At 42.7% G+C, this 26967-nt stretch overlaps 1 protein-coding gene across 15 annotated transcripts in view; it reads right to left on the bottom strand.

Moving 5' to 3' along the window:
* Positions 1–26967, bottom strand: part of RALGPS1 (Ral GEF with PH domain and SH3 binding motif 1) — a 375247-nt gene that overhangs the window by 262188 nt on the left and 86092 nt on the right. For 11 of the 15 annotated variants that reach the window (XM_037879494.2, XM_037879497.2, XM_037879496.2 and 8 more), the window contains 3 exons: positions 25887–25970; positions 14390–14479; positions 11114–11206 (listed from right to left, as the gene is read on the bottom strand). In XM_037879494.2, the coding sequence (XP_037735422.1) occupies positions 11114–11206; positions 14390–14479; positions 25887–25970 (267 nt within the window). Of the gene's footprint in view, positions 1–11113; positions 11207–14389; positions 14480–16351; positions 16516–25886; positions 25971–26967 lie in introns of all 15 variants that reach the window. The other 4 variants (XM_037879506.1, XM_037879508.2, XM_043530551.1 and 1 more) reach the window with 2 other exon arrangements.

Below are 26967 nucleotides of genomic sequence, written 5' to 3'. Positions count from 1 at the left end.
AGACCAACCCTGGAAAATTTAACTAAAAGTTATGTTTTGGAAAGTTTTAAGTGTGGAAGCAGATTTATAATGGAAACTGTTTTCAACTTTACCTATAGAGTGTGCTGCCAAGGCTTGCTATAAGTAAATCCTTGACTCTATCAAACAGTGACTGCTGTCCCAAGAGGGCTGTGAAGAGCTGCAAAGATTTGAGAGCCCTAGCTGGCTTTCAAAACTGTCACACTGTGCAGCAGACAATCACAGCTCACCACATTTCCTACTTGAATTGTTAGGCATGCTACACCTCTTCTTTTCTTTTCTATTATGTTCACTCAAAGCTCTTCTTTGGGGACCGTCATGGCATGCATGTCTAAGAAAACTAGTAGCAGATCACTATCATGTCATGTTTAATTGCAGAGAATTTGATCATACTTAAGAGTTGATCCTGTAAACAGTTATTTGTGCAAGCAAATTTTATTCACAAGAGCAGTCCCATTGAAATCAATGTGCACAAATGTTGCAGGATCAGGCCCCATGTTGTATAGTTTTATAAATCTAAACGTATCAAGTGACAAGGATGCAGAACAGATTGCGAATACATCTCAACTGTCACATCACAAGTGATGTTTAATGTTGTGTTTTCAGCTCACTTCACACCAGCTCTTCGGGAAATCTTATAGGGCACTGCCCTGTGAATACATTAAAACTTGATCACTGCTAGGAAAGCAGATATTAGTGACCATGTTAAATCAATTCAAGACATGCTTTTCTTACTTAATTCATTTTAACATACTCCACAGCACAGCAGTAAAACCTAACACTGCCATTTTAATTCCTATGGCAAGATGTGGGTGGAGCTTTCAATATTTTTTCCGGCACTGAAAAACACTTAGTGACTTATGAAGTGGATATAAAGGATTAATGAAGCCAAGGCAGCTCCCAATTCTCTCTCTCACACACACACCTTGTTTTTGGTATAAACAGGGCTAGTAGCAAACAGCCACAGGAAAACACACGTGTTTAGATGTCCAGACAATTTAATCCTCAATTTGACAGTTGAATATGATGAAACTTAAGTTAAACTTTAAAGAAAATTTAATGAAAGTACTCTTTGTTTTTCACTCCTTTTTACACAGTGTATTATTTTATTCACATTTTCTGTGCAAGTTTCTATTTCTTAAACATGAGAGACTAATAGCATTGGCTTCTGGTAGGCTTAGATGGGCAGGAACTTTGCAAGTGGCTCATGCCCATCTCTGCCAGTACATCTCAGATACAAATGGTCTTGATTCTCTTTCAGCAGAAACTGTCAGTGATGCTGATTTGTGCCAATTTTGTAGGGGTTTTGTAATGTGCACTCATGAGACCAAATATTTGCCTACAACTGAAAGCAGAATTTGAACCCAAGTGTCCAGTGCTGAATGGTTAACATGCTAAGGGCCAATCTTGTACCTCTGACGTTAATGGGAATTCTGCAATCGACTTCAATGGAATCAGCATAAGAATCAATCACTCTGAGCCCAACCCAATGCCCATTAAAATAAAAGGGAGAACTCATATTAATTTCAAAATGAGAACTACATGCAGTTCACAGTTCCAATTTAAATACACAGACAGTATTCCATCTTGGTCCCTATTGAGGTCTAGTTTGTACTCCATTATACAAATAAAAGCATTTGAGATCTGATAGAATACTTTGGAGGACATATAAAGATTTCTGGGCACTGTGTTATTCCCATACATAGCACATACATACTGTGTACAACACACAGCCAGCACTTCCCATTCTGTTTTCTAGATTAACTCTTATATAACCAATATAATTAAGAGAACTCAGAGAGATTTTCACTGACGTTATTGTGTTTTGAACACTTCCAAACTTTTGCATATAGGAAAGAACAAATCACTAACTACGAATGTAACACAAAATAATTACATACAAAGCAGCAAAATGTAACCACATCTTTTATTCCATAGGAACATGGTCCTTTGGGTAAGTAATCTGTTTTTTGTTTTTAAGTACAGTTCCTCTTTTCATACAACATGCTTTAAACTACTAATTCAAATAGGTTCTATTTTCACTTGGCTCCCTAATTTTTCACTGGAGCTCAAAACCAACAATGTTTTAATCTGAGCAGCTTTGTATGTTTCTTCATTTGGATGTTCTGCTAGAGTTCACTAATTCCCTGACCTCCAGATCTGATTGTAAATTAAAGGAAAAAGGAAAAAACTGAATCTGTAAATATATTTAACAGAGTCACAGCTTCTATTAGGAGTAGTAAAAAAAAAAAAAAAATCTAGGGTGAATGGCAGAGAACCCAAGAAGAAACAATATTTTTAATGCAGCAACTTTCTCCTGCTCTCCTTGCCTGGCGGCTGTACAATAATACAACAAAAACATAACAACGTAAGAATGGCCATACTGCGCGAGACCAATGGTCCATTTAGCCCAGTATCCTGTCTTCCGACAGTGGCCAGTACAAGATGCTTTAGCGGGAATAAACCGAACAGCACAATTATCAAGTGATCCATCCAAAATCATCCAGTCCCAGTTTCTGGCAGTCAGTCACAGGTTTAGGGACACCCAGAGCTTGGGGTTGTGTCCCTGATCATCTTGGCTAACAGCCACTGATGGAACAAACTTACAGTAGAACCTCAGAGTTATGGACACCTCTGGAACGGAGGTTGTCCGTAACTCTGAAATGTCCCATAATGCTGGACAAGAGGTTACGGACTTCAGCCATGGGGTGGGAAGTTGGGGCTGTAGGGCTCCAGGTATGGGGCTCAGGACTTCTGCCCCCAGGGAACACCAGGACTCACGACTTCAGCCCTGCAGCTCCGTTCAAGGCTTCAGCCCGGTGGGGGATGCTGGAGCTCAGGATTCCCCATGGTTCCACTCCCAGTTTCAGCTGGGGAGTGGGGCGCAGCACATGTTGGGCCTTGGGGCTTTAGCTACAGGGAGAGCACTGGGGCTGAAACTGGCACTTTCCTCTTAGCTAAAGCCCTGAACCCCCTTCCCACCCTGCGGCTGCAGCCCCAACCTCCCTCCTCCCCTTTGCCCCCCCCCCCCCCCCCCCCCCCCCCATGGCTGAAGCCCTGCTAAGTTACATGAGCAATTAATACTTATAAAACCATGGGCCTTCCGTCAGGTACAACTGTGAAACTTAACTGCCCCTTCCTGAGCCCCCTTATGCCTTCAGGGTCGGTGTGGAGTAAATATCCCATCACATATATATTTTTTGAGATGGGGTGACCAGAACAGCATAAAGTATTCAAGGTGTGGGTGTACCAGGGATTTATATACTGACATATATATATATATATATACACACACACACACCTCTGGACTCTGGGCACCATATTTCAGGGAAAATGTGGACAAATTGGAGAAAGTCCACAGGAGAGCAACAAAAATAATTAAAGGTCTAGAAAACATGACCTATGAGGAAAGACTGAAAAAACTGCATTTGTTTGTCTGAAGAAGAGAAGACTGAGGAGAACATAACAGTTTTCAAATACATAAAAGGTTGTTACAAGAAGGAGGGCCAAAAATTGTTCTCGTTAACCTCTGAGGAGAGGACAAGAAACAATGGACTTAAATTGCAGCAAGGGAGGTTTACGGTGGACATTATGAAAAGCTTCCTGTCAGGGTAGTTAAGCACTAGAATAAATTGCCTGCGGATGTTGTGGAATCTCCATCATTGGAGGTTTTTGTCTCTGCTACACACCAACAAGATGTTTTCAGTTATCCATGATGACTACAAGATCTCTTTCTTGAGTGTTTACCAGCTAATTTAGACCTCATCTCGTTGTGTGGGTAGTTGGGATTATGTTTTCCAATGTGCATTTTACACTTAACATTGAATTTCATCTGCCATTTTGTTGGCCAATCACCCAGTTTTATGAGATCCTTTTGTAACTCTTCAGAGTCATCTTTGGATTTAACTATCTTGAATAATTTTGTATCATCTTCAAATTTGTGGTGTTTGTGTTTGGTGGAAAGACTGAAATCAATTCTTCATTGAAACTCAAATTGCAAATCCATCACAGAAAAAGCAGAATAAGACACACTGGTGAAAGCCCTAAAATGTGGGTAGTGTGAGATTCTGATTTTTTTTTTAAAATAACCAATGGTATAGGTTAGCATTTTTAGGAAACAAAGGAACCAGGATAAATATTTGAAGTTGGAGCAGACTAAAAATCTCCTGAAGTAACAGAGGTGTATCGAAACAAAAGGAGTTACAATCAGGAGCACCAAGTTCTGAGAGTCTTAAAACAGAGCAGACCCTTAAGTTACAAATTATAACTCAGAAAAGGATATATACCTTGATGATGACCCCATTCTTCCTCCTCCCAATATTTTGCACTCTAATTAAAATGTTTATTTCCAAATAATATCATGATGCAAAAAAAATCACAATCGCAATAAGATATATTATTAAAACCTCGACAGTCTCATCAGAAAACAGAGTCTGAAAATAAAACTTTTCATTAGAGAACAAAGTGAGAAAGTAATGTACCTCTTTAAACATAAACTGGGATAAAATGTTAAAAGGATAATGAATATGAAACATTCTACCATACAGTTTTGTGTACAAGTGAGCACTTCAACTGAGAGATGACTTGGTTGTTGTGTATAAACTAACAGCAAATTAAGAGGACTGAAGCGATTGAATAGTAAAGGGCCAATAAAAGTTATTAAGTACATTCTGTAATGAATTCATTCCCTAATGGGAAGCCACTATAATTTAAAAGAAAACTGGAGTATTGTACTGATCTTCCTTAGTATAAACAACAGGTCTGCCCACAGAATTTTGCATTGTCTGGGAGTCCAGCCAAAGGCATCTATTGGAAATTTGTATAGACCTTTTGTTTCATAGTATTGTAGCATTGGGATTGAATGCTAAAATATCATGAATCAAAGCATCTACTGAGTGGTGGTCACAGCAGAACTTCTATGCTGAAATAGAAACATTTTACAAGATAATGCAGAATTAATGCATATAGATTTGCGTTTCTCATCATATTATATGAAAATCACATGACAGAGATGTGATTTGAGTAATGAGACACAAAGACATCCTTCTCTCGTCTTAGGGTCAGCTAAGGTGATTTACAAATCAAGATTCCTTCAGTAAGCTGTATGAAATGAGGATTTCGTCACAGTCTAATTCCCAGTAGGCAGTTATCCACAACACACACTCTAACACTTAAAGAAAAGGAGGACTTGTGGCACCTTAGAGACTAACAAATTTATTTGAGCAGAAGCTTTTGTGAGCTACAGCTCACTTCATCGAGCTGTAGCTCACGAAAGCTTCTGCTCAAATAAATTGGTTAGTCTCTAAGGTGCCACAAGTCCTCCTTTTCTTTTTGCAGATACAGACTAACACGACTGCTACTCTGAAACTCTAACACTTGGGATTCTTATTCGCAGTCTCAGTAGAAGGGTGAGTTCCATAAGCATGGAAACAGCACTCCCCTTACGAGTCTTAGTGGTGGTCCTTCAAGAGCTGTGGTGGCATATTGGTTGGGGGCATGGGAGAGAAGCTTGGACTGCCCTTACTAGTGCTGTAAGTCTTTCAAAGATAATTACAAGACTTTATTAACCAAGCATATTTCCAAAATTTGCAAAGGTTCCATTTATTTCCTCAGCTTCCACTATCTTTATTTCTGCAGTAACAAGGAAGATTTTCAGTCCAAGAGGAAAGATGTGAATTTTCTTTACAAATAAAATTTTACTTGAAAATCTGGCAAAGTAAATTGAAATGCCTACAGTAACTAAAATATATGATATTATATGATTTCATGTGATATGATAATAGGATACCAGATATGAAGAGCAAAGGAGGAAACTGTGGCCAGCAGACTTAACGATAACAGTAAGTTTTTCAAATATATTACGAACAAAAAAAAATCCTGACAATGGAGACCTGAGAGAAAGTTTGGAATCTGGGGGGAGCATGGGCTGTTATAGCAAGGATAAGGGAGAGACAAGACAGAACTGGGGGGGAAATCAAATCAGTATCTTTGATGTCTGTATACTAATGCGAGAAGTATGGGGAATAAGCAGGAAGAACTCGAAATGCTAGTAAATAAACAGAACTATGATATAGTTGGCATCACAGATTGGTGGATAATACACATGACTGGAATATTGGTATAGAAGGGTACAACTTGCCCAGGAAGGACAGGCAGGCGAAAAAGGGAGGAGGCATTGCCTTATATATTAAAAATATATACACTTGGACTGAGGTTGAGATGGCAATAGTAGACAGACTAGCTGAAAGACTCTGAATAAGGATAAAAGGAGTAAAAAACAAGGGTGATGTCATGGTATGGGTTTACTACAAACCACCTAACCAGAAAGAAGAGGTGGATGAGGCTTTTTTATAGCAACTAACAAAATCATCCAAAGCCCAGGACTTGGTGGTGACGGGGCACTTCAACTACCCAGACATCTATTGGGACAATAACATAGCAGGGCACTGATTATCCAACAAGTTCTTGGAATGTATTGGAGACCATTTTTTATTTCAGAAGGTGAAGAAAGCCACTAGGGGAGAAGCTGTTCTAGATTTGATTTTGACAAATAGGGAGGAACTGGTTGAGATTTTGAAAGTGGAAGGAAGCTTGCATGAAAGTGATCATGAAATGGTCGAGTTCATGATTTTAAGGAATGGTAGGAGGGAGAACAGCAAAATAAAAACAATGGATTTCAAGGCAGACTTTAGCAAATTCAAGGAGTTGGTAGGTAAGATCCCATGGGAAGTAAGTCTAAGGGGAAAAACAAATGAAGACAGTTGGCAGTTTTTCAAAGAGACATTATTAAAGGGCACAAGAGCAAACTATCCCACTGTGTAGGAAAGATAGGAAATATGACAAGAGACTACTATGGCTTAACCAGGAGATCTTCAATGATCTGAAACTCAAAAAAAGAGTCCTACAACAAGTGGAAACTAGGTCAAATTACAAAGGATGAATATAAACAAATAACACAAGTATGCAGGGACAAAATTAGAAAGGCCAAGGCACAAAACGAGATCAAACTAGCTGGAGACATAAAGGGTAACAAGAAAACATTCTACAAATACATTAGAAGCAAGAGGAAGACCAAGGATAAGGGAGGCCCATTGCTCAATGAGGGGGGGAAAAACAATAACAGCAAATGCGGAAATGTGGTTAATGATTTTGGTTTTGGTTTTCACCAAGAAGGTTGGTGGTGATTGGACATGTAACATAGTTAACGTCAGTGAATATGAGGTAGGACCAAAAGAGGCTAAAATAGGGAAAGAAAAAGTTTAAAAGTACTTAGACAAATTAGACGTCTTCAAGTCACCAGGGCCTGATGAAATGCATTCTAGAATACTCAAAGAGCTGTCTGAGGAGATATCTGAGCCATTAGCTGATTATCTTTGAAAAGTCATGGAAGATGGGAGAGATTCCAGAAAAAAACTAGAAAAGGGCAAATATAGTGCCAATCTATAAAAAGGGAAATAAGAACAACCTGGGGAATTACAGACCAGTCAGCTTAACTTCTGTACCCAGAAAGAGAATGGAGCAAATAATAAAGCAATCAATTGGCAAACATCTAGAAGATAGTAAGGTGATAAGTAACAGTCAGCATGGATTTGTCAAGAACAAATTGTGTCAAACCAACCTGATAGCTTTCTTTGACAGGGTAACAAGCCTTGTGGATAGGGAGGAAGTGGTAGACGTGGTATATCTTGACTTTAGTAAAGCTTTTGATACTGTCTCGCATGACCTTCTCATAAACAAACTAGGGAAATGCAACCTAGATGGAGCTACTATAAGATGGGTGCATAACTGGTTGGAAACCATTCCCAAAGAGTAGTTATCAGTGGCTCAGAGTCATGCTGGGAGAACATAATGAGTGGGGTCCCACAGGGATCAGTTCTGGGTCCAGTTCTCCTCAACATCTTCATCAATGATTTAGATAATGGCATAGAGAGTACACTTATAAAGTTTGCGGATGATACCAAGCTGGGAGGGGTTGCAAGTCATTTGGAGGATAGGATTATAATTCAAAATGATCTGGACAAACTGGAGAAATGGTCTGAAGTAGATAGGATGAAATTCAATAAGGACAAATGCAAAGTACTCCACTTAGGAAGGAACAATCAGTTGCACACATACAAAAAGGGAAATGACGGCCTAGGAAGGAGTACTGCGGAAACGGATCTGGGTGTCATAGTGGACCACAAGCTAAATATGAGTCAACAATGTAACACTGTTGCAAAAAAAAGCGATCATCATTCTGGGATGTATTAGCAAGAGTGCTGTAAGCAAGACATGAGAAGTAATTCTTCCACTCTACTCTGGACTGATTAGGCCTCAGCTGGAGTATTCTGTCCAGTTCTGGGTGCCACATTTCAGGAAAGATGTGGAGAAAGTCCAGAGAAGAGCAACAAAAATCATTCAAGGTCTAGCAAACATGACCTATGTGGGAAGATTGAAAAAACTGGGTTTGTTTAGTCTGGAGAAGAGAAGACTGAGAGGGGACATGGTAACAGTTTTCAAGTACATAAAAGGTTGTTACAAAGAGGAGGGAGAAAAATTGTTCTTCTTAACCTCTGTGGACAGGACAAGAAGCAATGGGCTTAAATTGCAGCAAGGGAGATTTAGGTTGGACATTAGAAAAAACTTCCTAACTGTCAGTGTGGTTAAGTACTAGAATAAATTGCCTAGGGAGGTTGTGGAATCTCATCATTGGAGATTTTAAAAACAGGTTAGACAAACACCTGTCAGGGACGGTCTAGATAATACTTAGTCCTGCCATGAGTGCAGAAGACCGGACTAGCTGACCTCTTGAGGTCCCTTCCAGTCTATGATTCTATGATTCCATGGTATTGGTCCATTAATAGATAGAAATGGTAGTATTATCAATAAAAATGCAGAAGAGGCAGAAATGTTCGATAAATATTTCTGTTCTGTATTTGGGAAAAACAGATGATGCAGCCTCATCAGATGGTGATGACACTACTCTTTCCATTCCACTAACGTTTCTGGATAAAAGCTACTACATTTAAACATTTTCAGATCAGCAGGTCCCAATAACTTGCATCCAACAGTTTTAAAAGAGCTGGCTGAGGAGCCAGTTTTTATCCAGAACTGAGGGAAAGTCTCAAAAGTGGGGGACTGGCTGTGATTGCTTGATCTACTTTATGTCGGAGGGTATACTGGAAAACTGTTCAAAGGCAATAGGTAACTTGTATTAGAAAAGGGAATGTATCTAACTTAGAACTGTAAAGCCTGATACTGCATCTTCATGTTTTTTCCTTTGTAACTTGTATGTGTTCACTTTCCCTTGCTATTCCATCTTTGAATCTGTGTTTTTTTTGTGTTTTTGTAAATAAACAGTTTGTTTACTTTTACCCTCAGCAGTCTCTGTTGTGAAAACTGTGTGGAGTGTATGTGCCAAAGAGAACTGGTAAGTGGAGGCAGGTTTCATGTCTTTGAGGGTGATTAACCAAGAGGGGGAAAGTCTGAGTGTCTGGTAGTTGAGAACTTGGTTTGGACAGATTTGGGAAGACTCAAGATTGGAAGGGCTCTGGCGTCAAGCCTGCAAGGAGTAAGTAGGCTGGTGGAAGCCAGGGTCAGACCTTTATGTTTGTGGACTGGCTACCATTGTTAGAGCTCTAAGCCATAGCTGCATACCATTAAGACACCCAAAGTTACAGGGCAGGTGGTGACAGACCCCTTACTGGTCTGGGTGATCCCCAAAACATCACAGTAAGTCATGTGTGTGTAAGATGGAACAAGAGGGGAGGTGTCTTTTCATAAAGATTTTCGGCACCAGAAACAGTTTGGATTATAGTATATGTTGTCTATACACACACACACAAACAGTGAACTGAAGGGAAAGCTTGACTTGCCTAAAATACAGAAATGTTTTGGTCTGTTAACCTGGACTTTGACAAAAATTGCTCGAAAGACTTTTTAAAAGAACAAAGTCCTGCTTGATATCTTGATAGAACTACTTACCTAAGAAAGCTTTTTTATTATTATTATTTGTACTACAATAATATGTAGAGACCCCAACTAGGAGTAAGGACCCTAATATGCTAGATGCTGTACAGGCACATAGTCAAAAAACAAGTCATTGCCTCAAAGAGCTCACAGTCTAGGTTATTACATGGCACAACAGATGAATGAGACAAACAAATCAGGGAAAGGAAATAACAGTAACGCAAACAAGTTAAGCTTATGCTTTAGTTAAACGTGTAACGCAATGGTTTGTACTAACTGCCGTAAAACAATATAGATTTCTTGTTCATAAACAGATGGTTTCAAGTTGACGCCAAATTAGATTAATTTGATAACACATACACAGGGGTGAAAGTAAGTATAGGGACTTACCGGTACGGGGCTGGGCTGGGGCCGGCTCTGGCCCCTGGAAGGGGCAGGACCTCGGGCAGAAAGGGCGGGGCTGGGGGAGGTCAGAGCCAGCCCCGGGCCACCCTGTACCGGCAAGTGCCTCCCTCCCCGTCCCCAGGGTAACAGTGGCAGCCGGGCGCTCTGGCAGCAGTTTAAAGGGCCCTGGGTAGTGGCAGCTGCCGGAGCCCTGGGCCCTTTAAATTGTCCCTGGAGCCCCACCGCCGCTTCCCCAGGGCTCCAGCAGCAGGGCTCCAGGAACGGGGCTCCAGCTGCCACTACCGCGCCAGGCCCTTTAAATTGTCCCCGGAGCCTGCCGGAGCTCTGGGGAAGCAGCGGCAGGGCTCCAGGGATGATTTAAAGGGCCCAGGGCTCGGCCGTCGCTACCGCCCTGGGCCCTTTAAATTGCCGCCCCAGCCCCGCCGCCGCTACCCCAGGGCTCCAGCAGCAATTTAAAGGGCCGGGGGCTCCAGCCGCTGCTGGGAGCTGCAGGCCCTTTAAGTTGCGCCTGGGGAAGCCGATCCACCCCAGGACGGTGCACCAGCTCTTGGCAGTACCCCGCACCGGGGCGTGCCGGGTTACTGTCACCTCTGCGCACACACAAAATCACTTCTAAAGGTAAATTTCCTTCCCTCCTTCAGCTCTAACTCAGCGATCGAGTGACGTTTAGACAACAAAGCACAGGATTACTATACACCATAACAAAATGGAGAAGATTTGAAATAAAGACAAGTTAACTTACAGCCCAGGTTTTCGTCAGCCTGAAAATAGGTGCGCTTTGCAATGCTGATACCACAGCCATGATGGAATGAAGGTTGTTCAGGTCTAGAAGTTTCTGAAACAACACCAAAGGAAAAATTAATTAACCTTTTCTCATGGCTGTTTAGAGCCATCACACTGAATACAATCAAACTAGACGTGCAATTCTTCAAAACAAAAGCAAGGGGTACTAAATGGTGTCTAATTTGGGAAATTCTATTAATCTGGGTGACATTTTACACTTTAAAAATGTTGCAGATATTCCAGGCTTGCCCTGAACTCATTGCAAAGTGAAAACTCACTTAGATGTACCTCCTATGTTCATGACACTAATTTGGGTTTTGCAAGGTTCTCTCTTTGGAAGTGGAAAAGATTAAATATTTTTTAAGTGTAACTCTGGTGTTATTGTTGAAAACAAGTTCTAACCATATGATACTATAGTTCTGGAAACATATGTTTAATTGGGCCAAAAGATTCAACTTTGGCCTCCAATGGTTACCGAAGATGTTGAATGAAGTAGTCTAGAATTAATAAAGTGACTTTTTGTTAAAATAATGTTGTAATCTTTTTTTAAAAAGACAATGCTTCCCCCCCTCCCAACATGTTTAAAAACCCAGCCTGTGGTCACAGTTATCTTCAGCAGACTTCTTGCTGTAAAAATCACCAAAACAACTGAGAACATCTGAACATAAAACTGGCCATACTGGGTCAGACCAATGGTCCATCTAACCCAGTATCCTATCTTCTGACAGTGGCCAGTGCTGGAAGCTTCAGAGGGTATAAACAGTACAGAGGAATTATCAAGTTATCCATCCCCTATCATCCAGTCCCGGCTTCTGGCAGTCAGAGGTTTAGGGACACCCAGAACATGGGATTGCATCCTTGACCATCTTGTCTAATAGCCATTGATGGACCTGTCCTCCACGAACTTATCTAATTCTGTTTGAACCCAGTTATACTTTTGGCCTTCACAACATCCCCTGGCAACGTGTTCCATGGTTTGACTATGTGCTGCATGAAGGAGCAGAAGCAACACTGTGTTATATAAAAAAAGGTTTCCTACAACACAGTGCCTGCAGCAAAGAAAAATGGGAAATACTTTCACATAACTCATTTGTAAAAAGATTTTAAGAGGCTGTCCACTCATTCTTACTTCCAGTATTAGCTGTGGATAACAGTACTTAAGGTGTTAAAAAACTAATAATATTCATTTGTTTCTCAGGTCAGGTAAGAGAAATAATTCTTTTATATACAACTCCTAATATATATGGGTAGTGCACTAAAATGATATTACAGCAGCCAGACCATCATCACAGAATTACAAAAATGCAGGGAGGGAAACAAAAGGGGAGAGGGGAATGGGAAAGGAGGCCGCTGCTCCTCCCTGGTAGGCTGGAAGCGGGGGCGGGGGGTGCCAACAGAGAAGGACACAGAAAACCAAGGGACACAAACTCTAGCACAAGATAGTAGAACTGGCTCCTCCAGCTGCACTGGGGAGGAAAGAAACAAAAACCAAAATGCTTCATTTCTGAAATGCTGCCAGGGTGCCTCTGGGAAGTTGTAACTCATATGCCTCGTCATGGGGTGCTCCACTCACCGCTGTGCTGGTGCCTCCTCCTAGTCACTCTGGGGATTAACTCTCAAGGCCGACACCCTTGTCCGCGGCTTGCATGCTGTCACTCTGACTCTAGTCTGCAGCTCCACTTGCTCCAGGACTCACAGCATCCTCTTCCTGACTTAGTCCTCCAGCTAGGTCACTCAGTGTTCCTACTTATGAGGTTCAGTCCTAGGCAGTCTGCACCAGTACTACTCCCTCCGTGGCTGGTAGGGGAACACAGGCCTGCCCTCTTGTCCAGGTTCCAGTCCAGAGACCCTCAGCTCAGCAATTCTGGGTTTCCTCTTTCTGCCCTCACTGCTCTTCCTTTGGACTACTTCCTACAACACCTGGTTCCCTTTCTCTCTTGGGTGTACCAACTCCAAGAACCCTCCTCCCACTTCCCAGGGAGAGACTGCTGCCTGCCTTCCTGCAGCTTTTCCCAGCTGCCCCCAAACACTCCTCCCTTTTCCCAGGGATGGACTGCCCTTTCTCAGCAGCCCAGTCTGTAGCCTGCTACCTGCCTTTACAGGCCCTGCATGTTCCTGCACAAGTGAGTCTCTTTCCAACCAGCTGCCTTCAGCCTGAAGCAGCCTAATTAGCTGACTGGACCCACCTGACCCAACCCAGCTCTTGCAGGCCTAGTGTGGGGAGCTCACCCCATCACATGCCTAATGCTCCAATTGTCCTCTGTGACCTGAATCCCTATTAGGACTACATCTTCCCATGATGCACAGCTCCCCTCACCAAGGGCTTTGTCTACATGGGAAGTTACAGCACAGAAAGCCAGAGTATGAATCTAGAGCACACCTGCTTGCCACGCAGTTGAGTCCAGATGGACACAGCTACAGTGTCCTGAAAGTCGTGGAGCATGGCTTAGCTTACTACTATACTACTTGAAAGTGTATTAAGACAAACTGCACTCCAGAACTTTCAATGCACAGTAGCAGTATCCATGCAGCACATTACTGAGCAGCAAACTGGTGCACATTCACATCTGGATTATTGCGCAGTAATCTGCATGTAGACAAGTCCCAAAAGGTGACATTGTGGTGCATCACTAAAACTGCCGTCTAACTGGTGAGACCTACCTATAGCAGAGAATGGGAGGATCAGGCCTCAGAATTCCAGCTTCATTAGGCTCTATGACAGTGTGTCAAAATAGAAATATTCCAGTTTTTAGCCACAATATTTTGGCTTTCAATTTTTTGCCACCAATTCTAAATTTTCTGTGGAAAATGTTGATGAAAACAATTTTTGGTCAAAATTTTCAGTGAAGAAATAATTTGTTTCCAACCAGCTCTAATACTAGCAACAAAAATTTGTTTTGGTAATTATGTTGCCCATGGCTCCAACGCAGCTCAACAGCATAATAGCAGCAAGATAAATCACCTTTAAACTTGTAAACACGCTAAACTAGAATATTTGTAGCAGAAGCCAGTTAAAAAAGCTCGCTGCCCATTGTACCTAGCTATGTACAAGCAGATCAGTTTGTGGTGGTCACATTGTGTATCACCATGACCAAGTACTTAGTGGGATAGCAGGAGCTGTGCTATCAAGAATTTTATTCTTCAGTGGTCTAAAGAGACAGTTGATATGAGTGGAGAAACAGACAAAAAAAGAATATTTTGAATAATAATAATAATAATAAAAATGCACACTTACCTTAGCTATTTTCACAAAATGGCTCAATATTTCTGCCCTTATTTTTAAGGTCTGTGCTGTTAAAATTTCTCGTACAACCCAGAAACTGACCTATAAAGAAACGTATACATCTGAATTTAACGCAAAAACCCCCACCTTTATTATATTAAACATCTATAAACTGTCTTGATTCTCTAAAGCAAATGCAGGTAAGGAGCAGGAAAGATACAAGTCTTGTAAGAAAGACGTGGTATTAAACAAACAACTGCTGAACTGATTACCCACACCACCTTTCTTTAATTTCAATGGCTTAACTAAACAAAAGGACTTGAGAGATTAATTTAGTTTTATAAAGTTTAATTAAATATCCTTAATAGCCACAACTGATAGAACAGGATATAAGACAACAAAAACAGTAGTGAACTAGGATTTGGCTAACAAACTAGAAAACTGGTCAATATAATCATTCAGATTTTCAGAATCAAATCACAAAACCACTACAGAAAATAACACCTATATTCAATCACTATATAGGAAAGGTGACTTTATTTAGATTTTTGATTATGAGTCCCTCCAAACAGAGGAGAAAGAAAAAACAAAAGCAAAATGTAAAACGAAAACTCCCGCCTTCCCCCCCCATACAAAGTTAAAGTGCAAGACAATTTGGTTAATTAAATACATGCCAGTTCACCCAGGTCTCCTTCCCAGTGGATCTATAGTAGTCAATCCTTTTAACCTACTTCCCCACACTCCTTTAACATGAACTTCTACATTTATGACAGAGTATACAGACTGAGTGGGGATCCAGTGGATATAGTGTACTTAGATTTTTAGAAAGTCATTTTACAAGGTCTCTCACCAAAGGCTCTTATGCAAAGTAAGCTGCCACGGGATAAGAGGGAAGGGGCTCTGATGGATTGGTAACTGGTTAAAACATAGGAAACAAAGGGTAGGTATAAATGGTCAGTTTTCAGAATGGAGAGAGGTAAACAGTGGTGTCCCCCAGGAGTCTGTTCTGGGACAAGTCCTATTCAACATATTCATAAATGATCTGGAAAAAGGGGTAAACAGTGAGGTGGCAAAATTTGCAGATGATAAAAAATTACTAAAGATAGTTAAAACCCAGGCAGACTGCAAAGAGCTACAAAAGGATCTCTCAAAACTGGGTGACTGGGCAACAAAGTGGCAGACGAAATTTAATGTTGATAAATGCAAAGTAATGCATATTGGAAAGCATAATCCCAACTATACATATACGATGGGGTCTAAATGAACTGTTACCACTCAACAAAGAGATCTTGGAGACATTGTGGATAGTTCTCTGAAAACATCCATTCAATGTACAGCGGCCGTCAAAAGAGAGAACAGAATGCTGGGAATCATTAAGAAAGGGATAGATAATAGGACAGAAAATATAAGGGTGCCTCTAAATAAATCCATGGTATGCCCACATCTTGAATACTGTGTGCAGATGTGGTTCCCTCATCTCAAAAAAAAGATATATTGGAATTGAAAAAGATTCAGAAAAGGGCAAAAAAAATATTAGGGATATGGAACAGCTTCCTTAAGAGGAGAGATTAATAAGACTGGGACTTTTCAGCTTGGGAAAAAAAAGGCTAAGAGGAGATATGATAGAGGTCTATAAAATCATGACTGGTGTAGAGAAAGTAGATAAGGAAGTGTTGTTTACTACTTCTCATAACACAAGAACTAGGGGTCACCAAATGGAATTAACAGGCAGCAGGTTTAAAACAAATAAAAGGAAGTATTTCTTCACACAATGTACAGTCAACCTGTGGAACTCCTTGCCAGAGGATGTTGTGAAGGCCAAGACCATAACAGGGTTCAAAAAAGAATTAGATTAATTCATGGAGGATAGATCCATCAATGGCTATTAGCCAGGATGGGCAGGAATGGTGTCCTTAGCCTCTGTTTGCCAGAAGCTGGGAATGAGCAACAGGGAATGGATCACTTGATGATTACCTGTTCTGTTAATTCCCTCTGGGGCACCTGGCATTGGCCATTGTCAGAAGACAGGATACTGGGCTAGGTGGACCTTTGGTCTGACCCAGTATGGCCATTCTTACGTTCTTATGAGTGCAGTTCAAGAAGCTTGTACGCTTACTCTGTTTTATGACTGTGTGCACCTAAAATTGGAAAGGCATTATGAAGCGATTAACTATGGTAAATATACATAGTGTTCAACAATCTTAGTTAACAACAGTAACTTGTTGAGTTTCAGATCACTTTACAACCTTGATTTGAACCTGTTACAAAACAAGGAGACACACTAACTCTGACCATCTTTAAAGTACAGACACAAGCAGGTACACTTCCTTACTAATTAGTTACCAGTTTCAGAAAATGGTCATTTGACTGATTTGGGTTATCCCACTGTGTTACTTGTCACCAGATCTTTGCTGAGTCATCACCTTTCATTTTAGTTATTATTCATAGCAGAGTTTACACTGCAAATACAGGTGGCGTGAAGGATGGAGACAATTGATATGAGTCAACAGTGTGCCCTTGTTGCCAAGAAGGCCAATGGCATTTTGGGATGTATAAGTAGGGGCATAGCGAGCAGACTGAGGGACATGATCGTTCCCCTCTATTCGACGTTGGTGAGGCCTCATCTGGAGTACTGTGTCCAGTTTTGGGCCCCACGCTACAAGAAGGATGTGGAAAAATTGGAGAGAGTCCAGCGAAGGGCAACAAAAATGATTAGGGGTCTGGAAAACATGACTTATGAGGAGAGGCTGAGGGAACTGGGATTGTTTAGTCTGCAGAAGAGAAGAATGAGGGGGGATTTGATAGCTGCTTTCAACTACCTGAGAGGTGGATCCAAAGAATATGGATCTAGACTATTCTCAGTGGTAGAAGATGATGGGACAAGGAGTAATGGTCTCAAGTTGCAGTGGGGGAGGTTTAAGTTGGATATTAGGAAAAACTTTTTCACTAGGAGGGTGGTGAAACACTGGAATGCGTTACCTAGGGAGGTGGTAGAATCTCCTTCCTTAGAAGTTTTTAAGGTCAGCTTGACAAAGCCCTGGCTGGGATGATTTAATTGGGGATTGGTCCTGCTTTGAGCAGGGGGTTGGACTAGATGACCTCCTGACGTCCCTTCCAACACTGATATTCTATGATTCTATGAATTATAGTTTTTTCTCAGTGTACTAACAGGCAACCTGAATTACTGAAAATAGAAAGAGACAGTTAAACGTGCCTGAGATATGAACTTGATATCAACAGCAGGACTCCCAGGTGGTCAGCCCAGGACCTCAGTCTTCTCCCTTCCAGGTGTGTTCAGCTTTTCAGAAACAATGTGCTAACAGAAAAAGACCATTTTATCCCATCTCTGTTGGGATAACTTGTTATCTCTTTTTGGAAGTGCTGGCATGGACCAAATCAGATGGCAACCCGTACTCTGCCAAAAATTCGAAAGGTCCTACCGCAATGAGAGCTGGCCTCCTCTCACCATGCAATCAGGAAATGAAGCATCACCTTTTTAGTTCTTGCAAGTGGGGCTGGAACCTTCTAGTTTCTTTCTGCCACACATCTTGTCACACATCTTGTCACACTAGTTTGTGTAAGGCAGCTTAGGGCATAGCTGTTGGTACAACCATCTTGGGACATAACTTGAACATCGGATAGTTTGCTCTGGTGAGCCGCAAGTCACTTTTCAGGGCCTCTTTGTGGTACATCCCTTGGTCAACTTCGCAATTATGCTTGCTCAAATTGCAGTTTCTCCAGCAACATTCTGTTAGCTGTTGAAATGTCCAGTTTGAAGTTCATTTAATTTATACAAAGTCTCTCCTTCTTTCATGCTCTTTAAACATGTTTTAACAGTCCAATAAACAATGCAAATCACTTCAAGAAGAGAAAGTTACTCACCTTGTGCAGAAACAATGGTTCTTTGAGACGTGTGTCCCTGTGGATGCTCCACTCCTCCCTGCATTTCTGATTGGAGATCTTTGGTAGCAGTGTCCGTTCAGCCAGCACATGCACTCTCCCCTCCACACCCTGCCCCGTCCTCTGTCTCAAGGCTAATTAGCGCTGCATGGGCAAACCACCCTCTGTTCCTTCTCTACCGCAGAGTCCCTATCAAGAACTCTGAAGTAGAGGGGAGGAGAGCAGGTTGCAGAGCACCCATAGGGACACACATCTCAAAGAATCATCGTTACTGCAAAAGGTGAGTAACTTTCTCTTCTTCTTCGAGTAGTGTCCCTATGGGTGCTCCACTGTAGGTGACTCCCGAGCAGTATCCTCAATGGAAGGGTGGTGCTTCGGCATCAAGTCTGTTATGGATGACAGTACTGTGGAGCTGAAAATGAAGCAGTCTCCAGTAATTGCATAGTGTTCTGTGAATGTATGAACAGACGCCCAAATTTCAGCTCTGCAGATTTCCGAGATAGGAACATTCTTGAGGAAGGTGACAGAGGAAGAAACCAACTTCGTGGACTACGTGCAGATTTCAGATGGAGGTACCACAATGCAAACATGATAGCAGTGCTTAATACAGTTCAAGACCCATTTGGAGTGTCTCTGGGCTGATATCACTGAGCCTTTAGACCCTTCCGTAATGGAAAGGAAAAGCTTAGGAGATTTCCTAAAGGCCTTCGTCCTATCCAGGTAAAAGGCCAGGGCCCTCCTAATGTCTAGTGTGTGCAGTATGGCCTCCCTGTTATCACGGTGAGGCTTAGGGTAAGAGGTTGAGAGGTGAATCAACTGGTTTATGTGAAAAGATGAGGTCACCTTGGGGATGAACTTTGGGTGGGGCCAAAGAGTAACCTTGTCTTTAAAGAATATTGTAAAAGGGGGGTGCATTATTAGCGCCACTATTTCTCCTATTCTCCTTGCCAAAGTGAAGGTAACCAGAAATGCTGTCTTCATTGACAGATATGTGAGTGAGCAAATGGCCATAGGTAAAAGGGAAAACTAGTGAGGCTCTTTAAAACCAGATTTAGATCCCATGTTGGAATGGGATGTCTGGGTTGGGGAGAGAGGTTCACTATGCCCTTAAGGAATCTTTTTGTAACTGGGTGGGAGAAAACTGAGTATCCCTTTACTAGCTGATGGAAAGTTGCTGTGGTCACCGGGTGTATGTTGAGTGAACTGAGGGATAGGCCCGACCTCTTGAGAACAACTATGTAGTCCAACACCATGGGAAGGGTAGAAAATGGTGGGGTAATTTGTCAGGAAATTAACCAAACCTGAAATTTAGTCCACTTTTGCAGGTAAGTACAATGGGTAGCCCATTTTCTACTGTGTAGTAACACTTCCAGTACCTCCAAGGAGCAGGAACTCTCTGTGTGTTAGAACCATGAAGGAGACAAGCCTTGAGACAGAATATATGCAGGTTGGGATGGAGAATGTGCCCTTTATTCTGTGAGAGGTGGTAAGGAGTGAGTTGAAGAGGAATCAGTGGACATCTTGCAAGCTGTGACAGGTACGGATACGACATTTATCTCGGCCAGGTGGGATCAATTAGTATGACATTTACTTTTTCTCTTTTTATTTTTAACAGGACTTTCAACAGCAGAGGGAACGGAAAAAAGGCACATAGAAGGCGCTTGACTGATGGAAGAAGAAGAATGCCACCTAATCAGTGCTGTCCAAGGTGGCCCTGGAGCAATAGCATGGGCACTTCTTGTTCAGATATGCAGCAAACAAGTCTATCATCAGTGTCTCCTATTGATAGAATATGTTGTGGCGTACTGTTGGGTTCATTTCCCACTTTGCCACTCAGAGTGTCCGCTGCTGTGTTCTGCTCTCCCGTTAGGTAGGATGCTGATATTAGAACATTGTGGCAAATGCACCAGTTCCATAGCTTTACCATTTCCGCACACAGGGTGCCGCCCTGACAATTTATGTAGTACATGCACGCAATGTTGTCTGCTATCAACTTTGTATGTGTACCTCTGATCAGTGGAAGAAAGTGAATGCAAGCAATCCTGACTGCTCTGAGTTTGAGGAGGTTGATGTGGAGAGGCGCCTCCATGGATGACCATTTGCCCTGAGTTGTGAGGTTGTTGAGATGTGCACCCCAACCTATGAGGGATGCATCTGTAGTGAGAAATAATGTCATGGGGAGGGGACATGGGTGGTGGCCCGGGAGGCGCTGAGGGTGCTGGGGGCGTTGCCCGGGGGGGCACCACTAGTCCTCAGGGGGGCGGCACGCAGCCTGGGACCCCCCACTGGTGCTGGCGTTGAGAGGTTTGCCAGGGCTGGCAGGCTCCCTACCTGGCTCCACGCCTCCCCAGAAGCAGCAACATCCCCCTCCCTCTGCTCCTAGGCAGAGGCATAGCAAAGCAGTTCTGCACGCTACCTCCACCCCAAGTCCCGACTTTGCAGCTCCCATTGGCCAGGAACCATGGGGGGAGGGGGGTGCCTGCTCTGCCTAGGAGCTGAGGTATGTCACCGCGTCTGGGGAGCCCCCCCCATCAAGGTAAGCGCCACCTAGAGCCCTCACCCCCTCCCGCACCCCAACCCCAAGCCCTGAGCCCCCTCCCACACTCAAATTCCTGCTGCTGCGGGGCGGGGAGAGGGCGGTGGCCCAAGACTGCCACAGCAGCGGCCAACGCGGCTAGCCCCGGGGCTGCCTGAGCTGCTCAGACGGCCCTGCAGTCAGCAGCACCAGCTGCTGCAGAAGTCACGGAATCCCTGACTTCCATTACCTCTGTGACAAACTCGCAGCCTTAGTCATAGGGAGTGGTCTCTCAGGGCCTCAAACAAGGCATCAAAATTGGTATTTCGAGATGGAAGGCTGTGACGTGGAGGATTGAGGGCCTGATAGTTTGCACCTCTGAAATTTGAACCTTTTTCATTGTGGCTCACAGTAGTGCTATGATGGGTACTGGGGTGGATGCAACTTTTGGGAGGACTGAGTCCTAAATTTCCTTTTTTATCCAGGTGTATTAGATCCCCAGCGACTGTAGTGTGGCTCTGGAGTCTTCAAAGTCTGGAGTGCAGCAATGGTCTTCGGGCCTTCAAAGGGGAAGTCCTCAACTCTCATCTGAACCTCCTTCAGCAGTTCCAGAACATGCAGCCACGATGCTCATTGCATCACAATCACTTTCAAAATCAAAAGGGTTGCAGTATCTGCACCATCTAGCGCAGTCAGGATTGCTGTTTTCACCACTAACAGCCACTCCTGTACGATGGCCTGAAACTGGTCTCTGTGTGACTCTGGCAGGTGGTAAATAAAGGTGTTAAGCTTGGTGTAATTCGTTTCATCGTATTTGGCTGCTAGAGCTTGGTAAGTTTGCAATTTGAAATTGTAAAGTCACAGAAGAACAGGCCTTCCTCCCAAACAAGTCAAGTCTCTTCCAATCCCTATAGAAAGGGGTGGATTTTGAATAGTACTGGTGGCCCTGGGAGATCACCAAACCCACTACAATGGGATTAGGTGGCGTGTGGGAGAAGAGGAACTCTGATTCCTTGTGGGGGACATAATACTTCTTATCAGCCCACCTGCAAGTTGGTGTGGCTGATGCTGGTGTTTGCCAAATGAGTTTGGCTGGATCCAAAAGCACCTCATTAATGGGGAGGGCGATCCTCGAGGAGGAGGAGGAGGATGTATGTAAAATGTCCAGCAGCATATGGTGGGTGTCCTTCACCTCCTCAAGAGGGATTTGTAGTGTATCTGCCACCCGCTTTGTAAGGTCCTGAACGTGAAGTCGTTTGCCATAGATGAAGGAGGGGGCATCACTGCCTCATCTGGATAGAAGGAAGAGAAAATAGTTGGTGGAGTATCTCCTCTTCTAGCCCAATCTCCTGTGGTTCATAAATTTCCTCAGGAGGCTCTGTGGCTCTGGATGTAGAGGAAGAAGGAGAGCACATCACAGATTCCTGGTGGTGACACTGGATGTCCAGGAGGCATGGTGCCTATAAGCTGTCCGTGGATACCATAAGGCCACTGGGACTGTGGAAAAGGCATTGGTGGCAGAGCCCATGGTTGGTCATACCATGGGGGTTGAGGTCCAGAGTGAAAATATGTCTGGGAAAGTCTGGATTGATGGCGGGAGGGAGCATAATCTGAATGAGTGTGGTAATGACTAGGGGAGGTTTTGAATCTCCGTTGGACATTGGAGGTACAGATAAGGAGACTGAGGTGAATGGCTTGGTACTGGGTGGTGACTCCATGGTTCGAGATGTGCCTGGTACAGGGACCCTGGTACTGAGTAAAGGGGACTCTGGGGTTTCACATATCAGCAGGTCCTTAGAAAATCTGAACTCCTGTGGTGCTGTGGTCATCGGTACTGAGGCAATTGGCGATTTTGGCCGAGATGAGCGGTCTGATGAGCTTTGCTATTTGTCATCAATACCGAGGGTTTCTGTATTGGCGCCGACTTCACAGAGGCGATATGGTCTGTGCTTCTATCTCTGACAGGCGGTACCGCTGCCTCAGCACCTGTGCCCTGAGGAAACTTAGGCTTACTCCTGGTGTCTGCACTGGATGACCCTGTGCCTTGTGGGAACTGTGTTTAGGAGTGGTCAGTACTGAAGTGACTGAATGTGCTGGGGCTTTCCTCTGGCTGGTTCAGGACTCACTGTGAGGGCTCATGGCTCTCTTTTTGAAGGTCTTACATAAGGAATCCAAAAGATTCTTCCTTCGTTCACTTACTTAGGAGGTAGAAGGCTATGGTGATGGCTCCCGTCGCCGAGGAGACTTGGGACCAGGTCAGCCGCAGGTTGCAGAGCTCCCTCCATCAGAAGTATTTTTAGCTTTAGTTCCCGTTATTTTCGGGAGCTGGCTTTCAGCAGCTGACAAAAAGTACATTTCTGGGGAATGTGGGCCTCTGAGGCAATGGACGCAGCGGGAATGTCCGTCTGTTACAGGTATGGCCTCCATACAGGAGAGGCACCTCCTAAACTCAGGGTTGCTGGGCATGCGGAAGCGCTTTAGCATTGCCAGTGTAGACTAGACCTGAGGAAGGGGGTGATGTTGCTATCTAATAATAACCATATATGATATGTATGAAAAGGAAGATGTTGTTGCTACCACTGTTATGCAATTGCAACAAATCTTGTACAAAGTATGTCATGTAAGGTATCAATGGAAAAGTTACAGATTGCTAAGTATGATAATCCTCTTAATATGCATGTATCCTCTTTGTATCTGAAGTTATGAATATTGGTTATGTATCTGTATCTCAAACACATGTTATGATTCCTGGGTGACACCCCCCAGGCAGATTTACATCAGGATTAGACAGTCAGGTGTTGATGGTCCATTAAGAACACTCAACTCTCACAACGGGCCACTGAAGAGACTAAACACACTCAATGAGCCACTGACTCATTGTAGCATGCAAGGAAACATGATGAGGACATGACCTAAGACTCCATCTTTTGCCACGAATTTTCCATGCACCTGGGCTGAACATTTAAAAGGGCGACTGCTCTGTGACATCATTTTCTTTGTCTTCATTTCTGCTTCTCACCTCTGGACTGTAATTTTCCAAGGAAGCTTTGAACAATGAACTGAATGACCCCCAACCTGCTTGGGTAAAAACAAGCTACCAGATTTATCATCACAGCTATGATCCTGACCTGGAAACTCTAAAAATCGATTATAAAGCATATGATTCCTTAACCATTTAATAACTCTTCTTTTCTTTTTATATCATTAAACATTTAGTTATTCATTACTAAGGATTAACCTTGACTATCCCCTCATCTAGATGCCTGTGCACAATGACAAATCACACAACCACTTCTGAGCGCACTCTAAGCACAATTTGATGGTTATTGTTACTCGGAATGCTCCTAAAATTAGCATATACTTGATTTGCTAGGTAGGATTTTTCCTTTCTAAATTACAAGAGTGTTATAAGGATAAACTATGCTTTGTATTGCAACTTGAGTGGAAAATTTTTTAACTCATTGTTCATTTCTTTTTATTACATGCAAGGTGAATACATGCACGTGTTTACTGAGGGTTACATCAGAACCCCAGAAAGTCTCAGGCTCTGGAAGAAACATAGAATATTAGGGTTGGAAGGGACCTCAAGAGGTCATCTAGTCCAACCCCCTGCTCAAAGCAGGACCTAATCGCCAACTAAATCATCCCAGCCAGGGCCTTCTCAAGCCTGACCTTAAAAACCTCTAAAGAAGGAGATTCCACCACCTCCCTAGGTAACCCATTCCAGTGTTTCACCACCCTCCTACTGACAAAGTTTTTCCTAATATCCAACCTAAACCTCCCCCACTGCAACTTGAGACCATTACTCCTTGTCCTGTCATCTGCTACCACTGAGAACAGTCTAGAGCCATCCTCTTTGGAACCCCCTTTCAGGTAGTTGAAAGCAGCTATCAAATCCCCCCTCATTCTTCTCTTCTGCAGACTAAATAATCCCAGTTCCCTCAGCCTCTACTCATAATTCATGTGCTCCAGCCCCCTAATCATTTTTGTTGCCCTCTGCTGGACTCTTTCCAATTTTTCCACATCCTTCTCGTAGTTTGGGGCCCAAAACTGGACACGGTACTCCAGATGAGGCCTCACCAATGCCGAATAGAGGGGAATGATCACATCCCTCAATCTGCTGGCAACGCTCCTACTTTATACAGCCCAAAATGCCGTTAGCCTTCTTGGCTACAAGGGCACACTGTTGACTCATATCCAGCTTCTCGCCCACTGTAATCCCTAGGTCCTTTTCTGCAGAACTGCTGCCTAGCTGCTCAATCCCTAGTCTGTAGCAGTACATGGGATTCTTCCTTCCTAAGTGAAGGACTCTGCATTTGTCCTTGTTGAACCTCGTCAGATTTCTTTTGGCCCAAACTCCTAATTTGTCTAGGGCCCTCTGTATCCTATCCCTACCCTCCAGCCACTCTTCCCAGTTTAGTGACATCTGCAAACTTGCTGAGGGTGCAATCCATGCCATCCTCCAGATCATCATGGAAGATATTGAACAAAACCGGCCCGAGGACCAACCCTTGGGGCACTCTGCTTGATACCGGATGCCAACTAGACATGGAGCCATTGATCACTGCCCAGAAACCTTGTTGTTTGCAAGCAGGTTGTTGAAGTGAAATATAATCAAATAGTCTTTATCAGAAAGCAAAATATTCCCTTGACATTTAGCAATTTGTTTTCACATCTGTTATTAAATAAATAAAATCCCCCATCAAAAAAGAACAAAATAAATAAACAAAAGCCCAAACCCAACACCACCAATCCATTATTATTCTTCATGTCCATTGAGTAACATGTAATACTCATCTTAAAATGACCCTATTTTATATCCATCCCTTGCAGCATTTAAAATGTAGCTCTAGTCTGAAAAATTACAAGTCAGTTACAATTAACATATTTGCTACACCCATACTGATCTCCTTTAAAGCCAACAACTCTCAAGAAAAAAAAATCTAACTCTTTTATGATTACTAATCCATCAAAGCACTGTGTTAATAGGATTCAGATGTGGCACATTTATGTATATCAATGAAGTAACAAATTCAATCCTTGTTAAATTCAGGTGGGCAGTGTTAATTCTGTAAATCTAATTAGATTATTTACCTGATTAAACCTCCTTGTAAAGGCAACAATATTAGGGGCGAGGATGTGTTTTTCTTTCTTATTCCATCCACAGCTGGCTAGTTCCTAGAAAATACACCAAAATACTGTTTCACTATTTACAACTTTTTAAAAGGAAGATAAACAATCTTTAAAAATAAAACAAAGATGAAATATTGTCTTTGAGTTCCAATGTAAGGAAAGGACACTAAACTTAACTGAAATACCATTAGAGGGAAACACAGAAATGGACAGATAAGAGTAATATCTACTGCAGGCATTTCTAAAACATCAATCATTGCAGTTATAAATCAAGTATCAGAGGGGTAGCCATGTTAGCCTGTATCCACAAAAACAACAAGGAGTCTGGTGGCACCTTAAAGACTAACAGATTTATTTGGGCATAAGGTGACCAGATGTCCTGATTGTATAGGGACAGTCCTGATATTTGGGGCTTTTTCTTATATAGGCTTCTATTACCCCCCACCTTCTGTCCCGATTTTTCACACTTGCTATCTGGTCACCCTATTTGGGCATAAGCTTTATGTGCCAGTATATTTATGCTTGTATCTGTAATTTTCACTCCATGCATCTGAAGAAGTGGTTTTTTACCCATGAAAGCTTATGCCCAAATAAATCTGTTAGTTTTTAAGGTGCCACCGGACTCCTCGTTGTTTTTGCTGTTATAAAGGCCCTAATTCCATGACAACGACTCTGTAAATCTTTGCTCTCTTGAAGTACCAGTCATTACCATTCACTGTCATTAGGCTAGGACATTTTCTGGAGAGATATCCCAACAAAGCCGCCCTTCTGATTCACTGTGTAGCATGTGCTAAAATACTATCATACTTTTATGTTGGACCTTTAATCATTAAGCACTTAATTACACACAGAGAGTATTAAGGAACTTCAGCTGCCTCTGGGATGAAAGGCCATAGCCAAAAAGTGCACAAGATGCTGCACAATATGGAGGGAGTTACTTTTTTAACAGTAACAGTAACTTGGGCAAACCTTACTCCTACAAAATGCATCATGGGCTTTTCAACATAAATACATCCACAGCCAAGAGTGATCCTATTTTTAA

The sequence above is a fragment of the Chelonia mydas genome, chromosome 16 (genome assembly GCF_015237465.2).
Source record: "Chelonia mydas isolate rCheMyd1 chromosome 16, rCheMyd1.pri.v2, whole genome shotgun sequence".
Taxonomy (NCBI): Eukaryota; Metazoa; Chordata; order Testudines; family Cheloniidae; genus Chelonia; species Chelonia mydas.
This window is presented reverse-complemented; position numbering and strand designations above follow the sequence as displayed.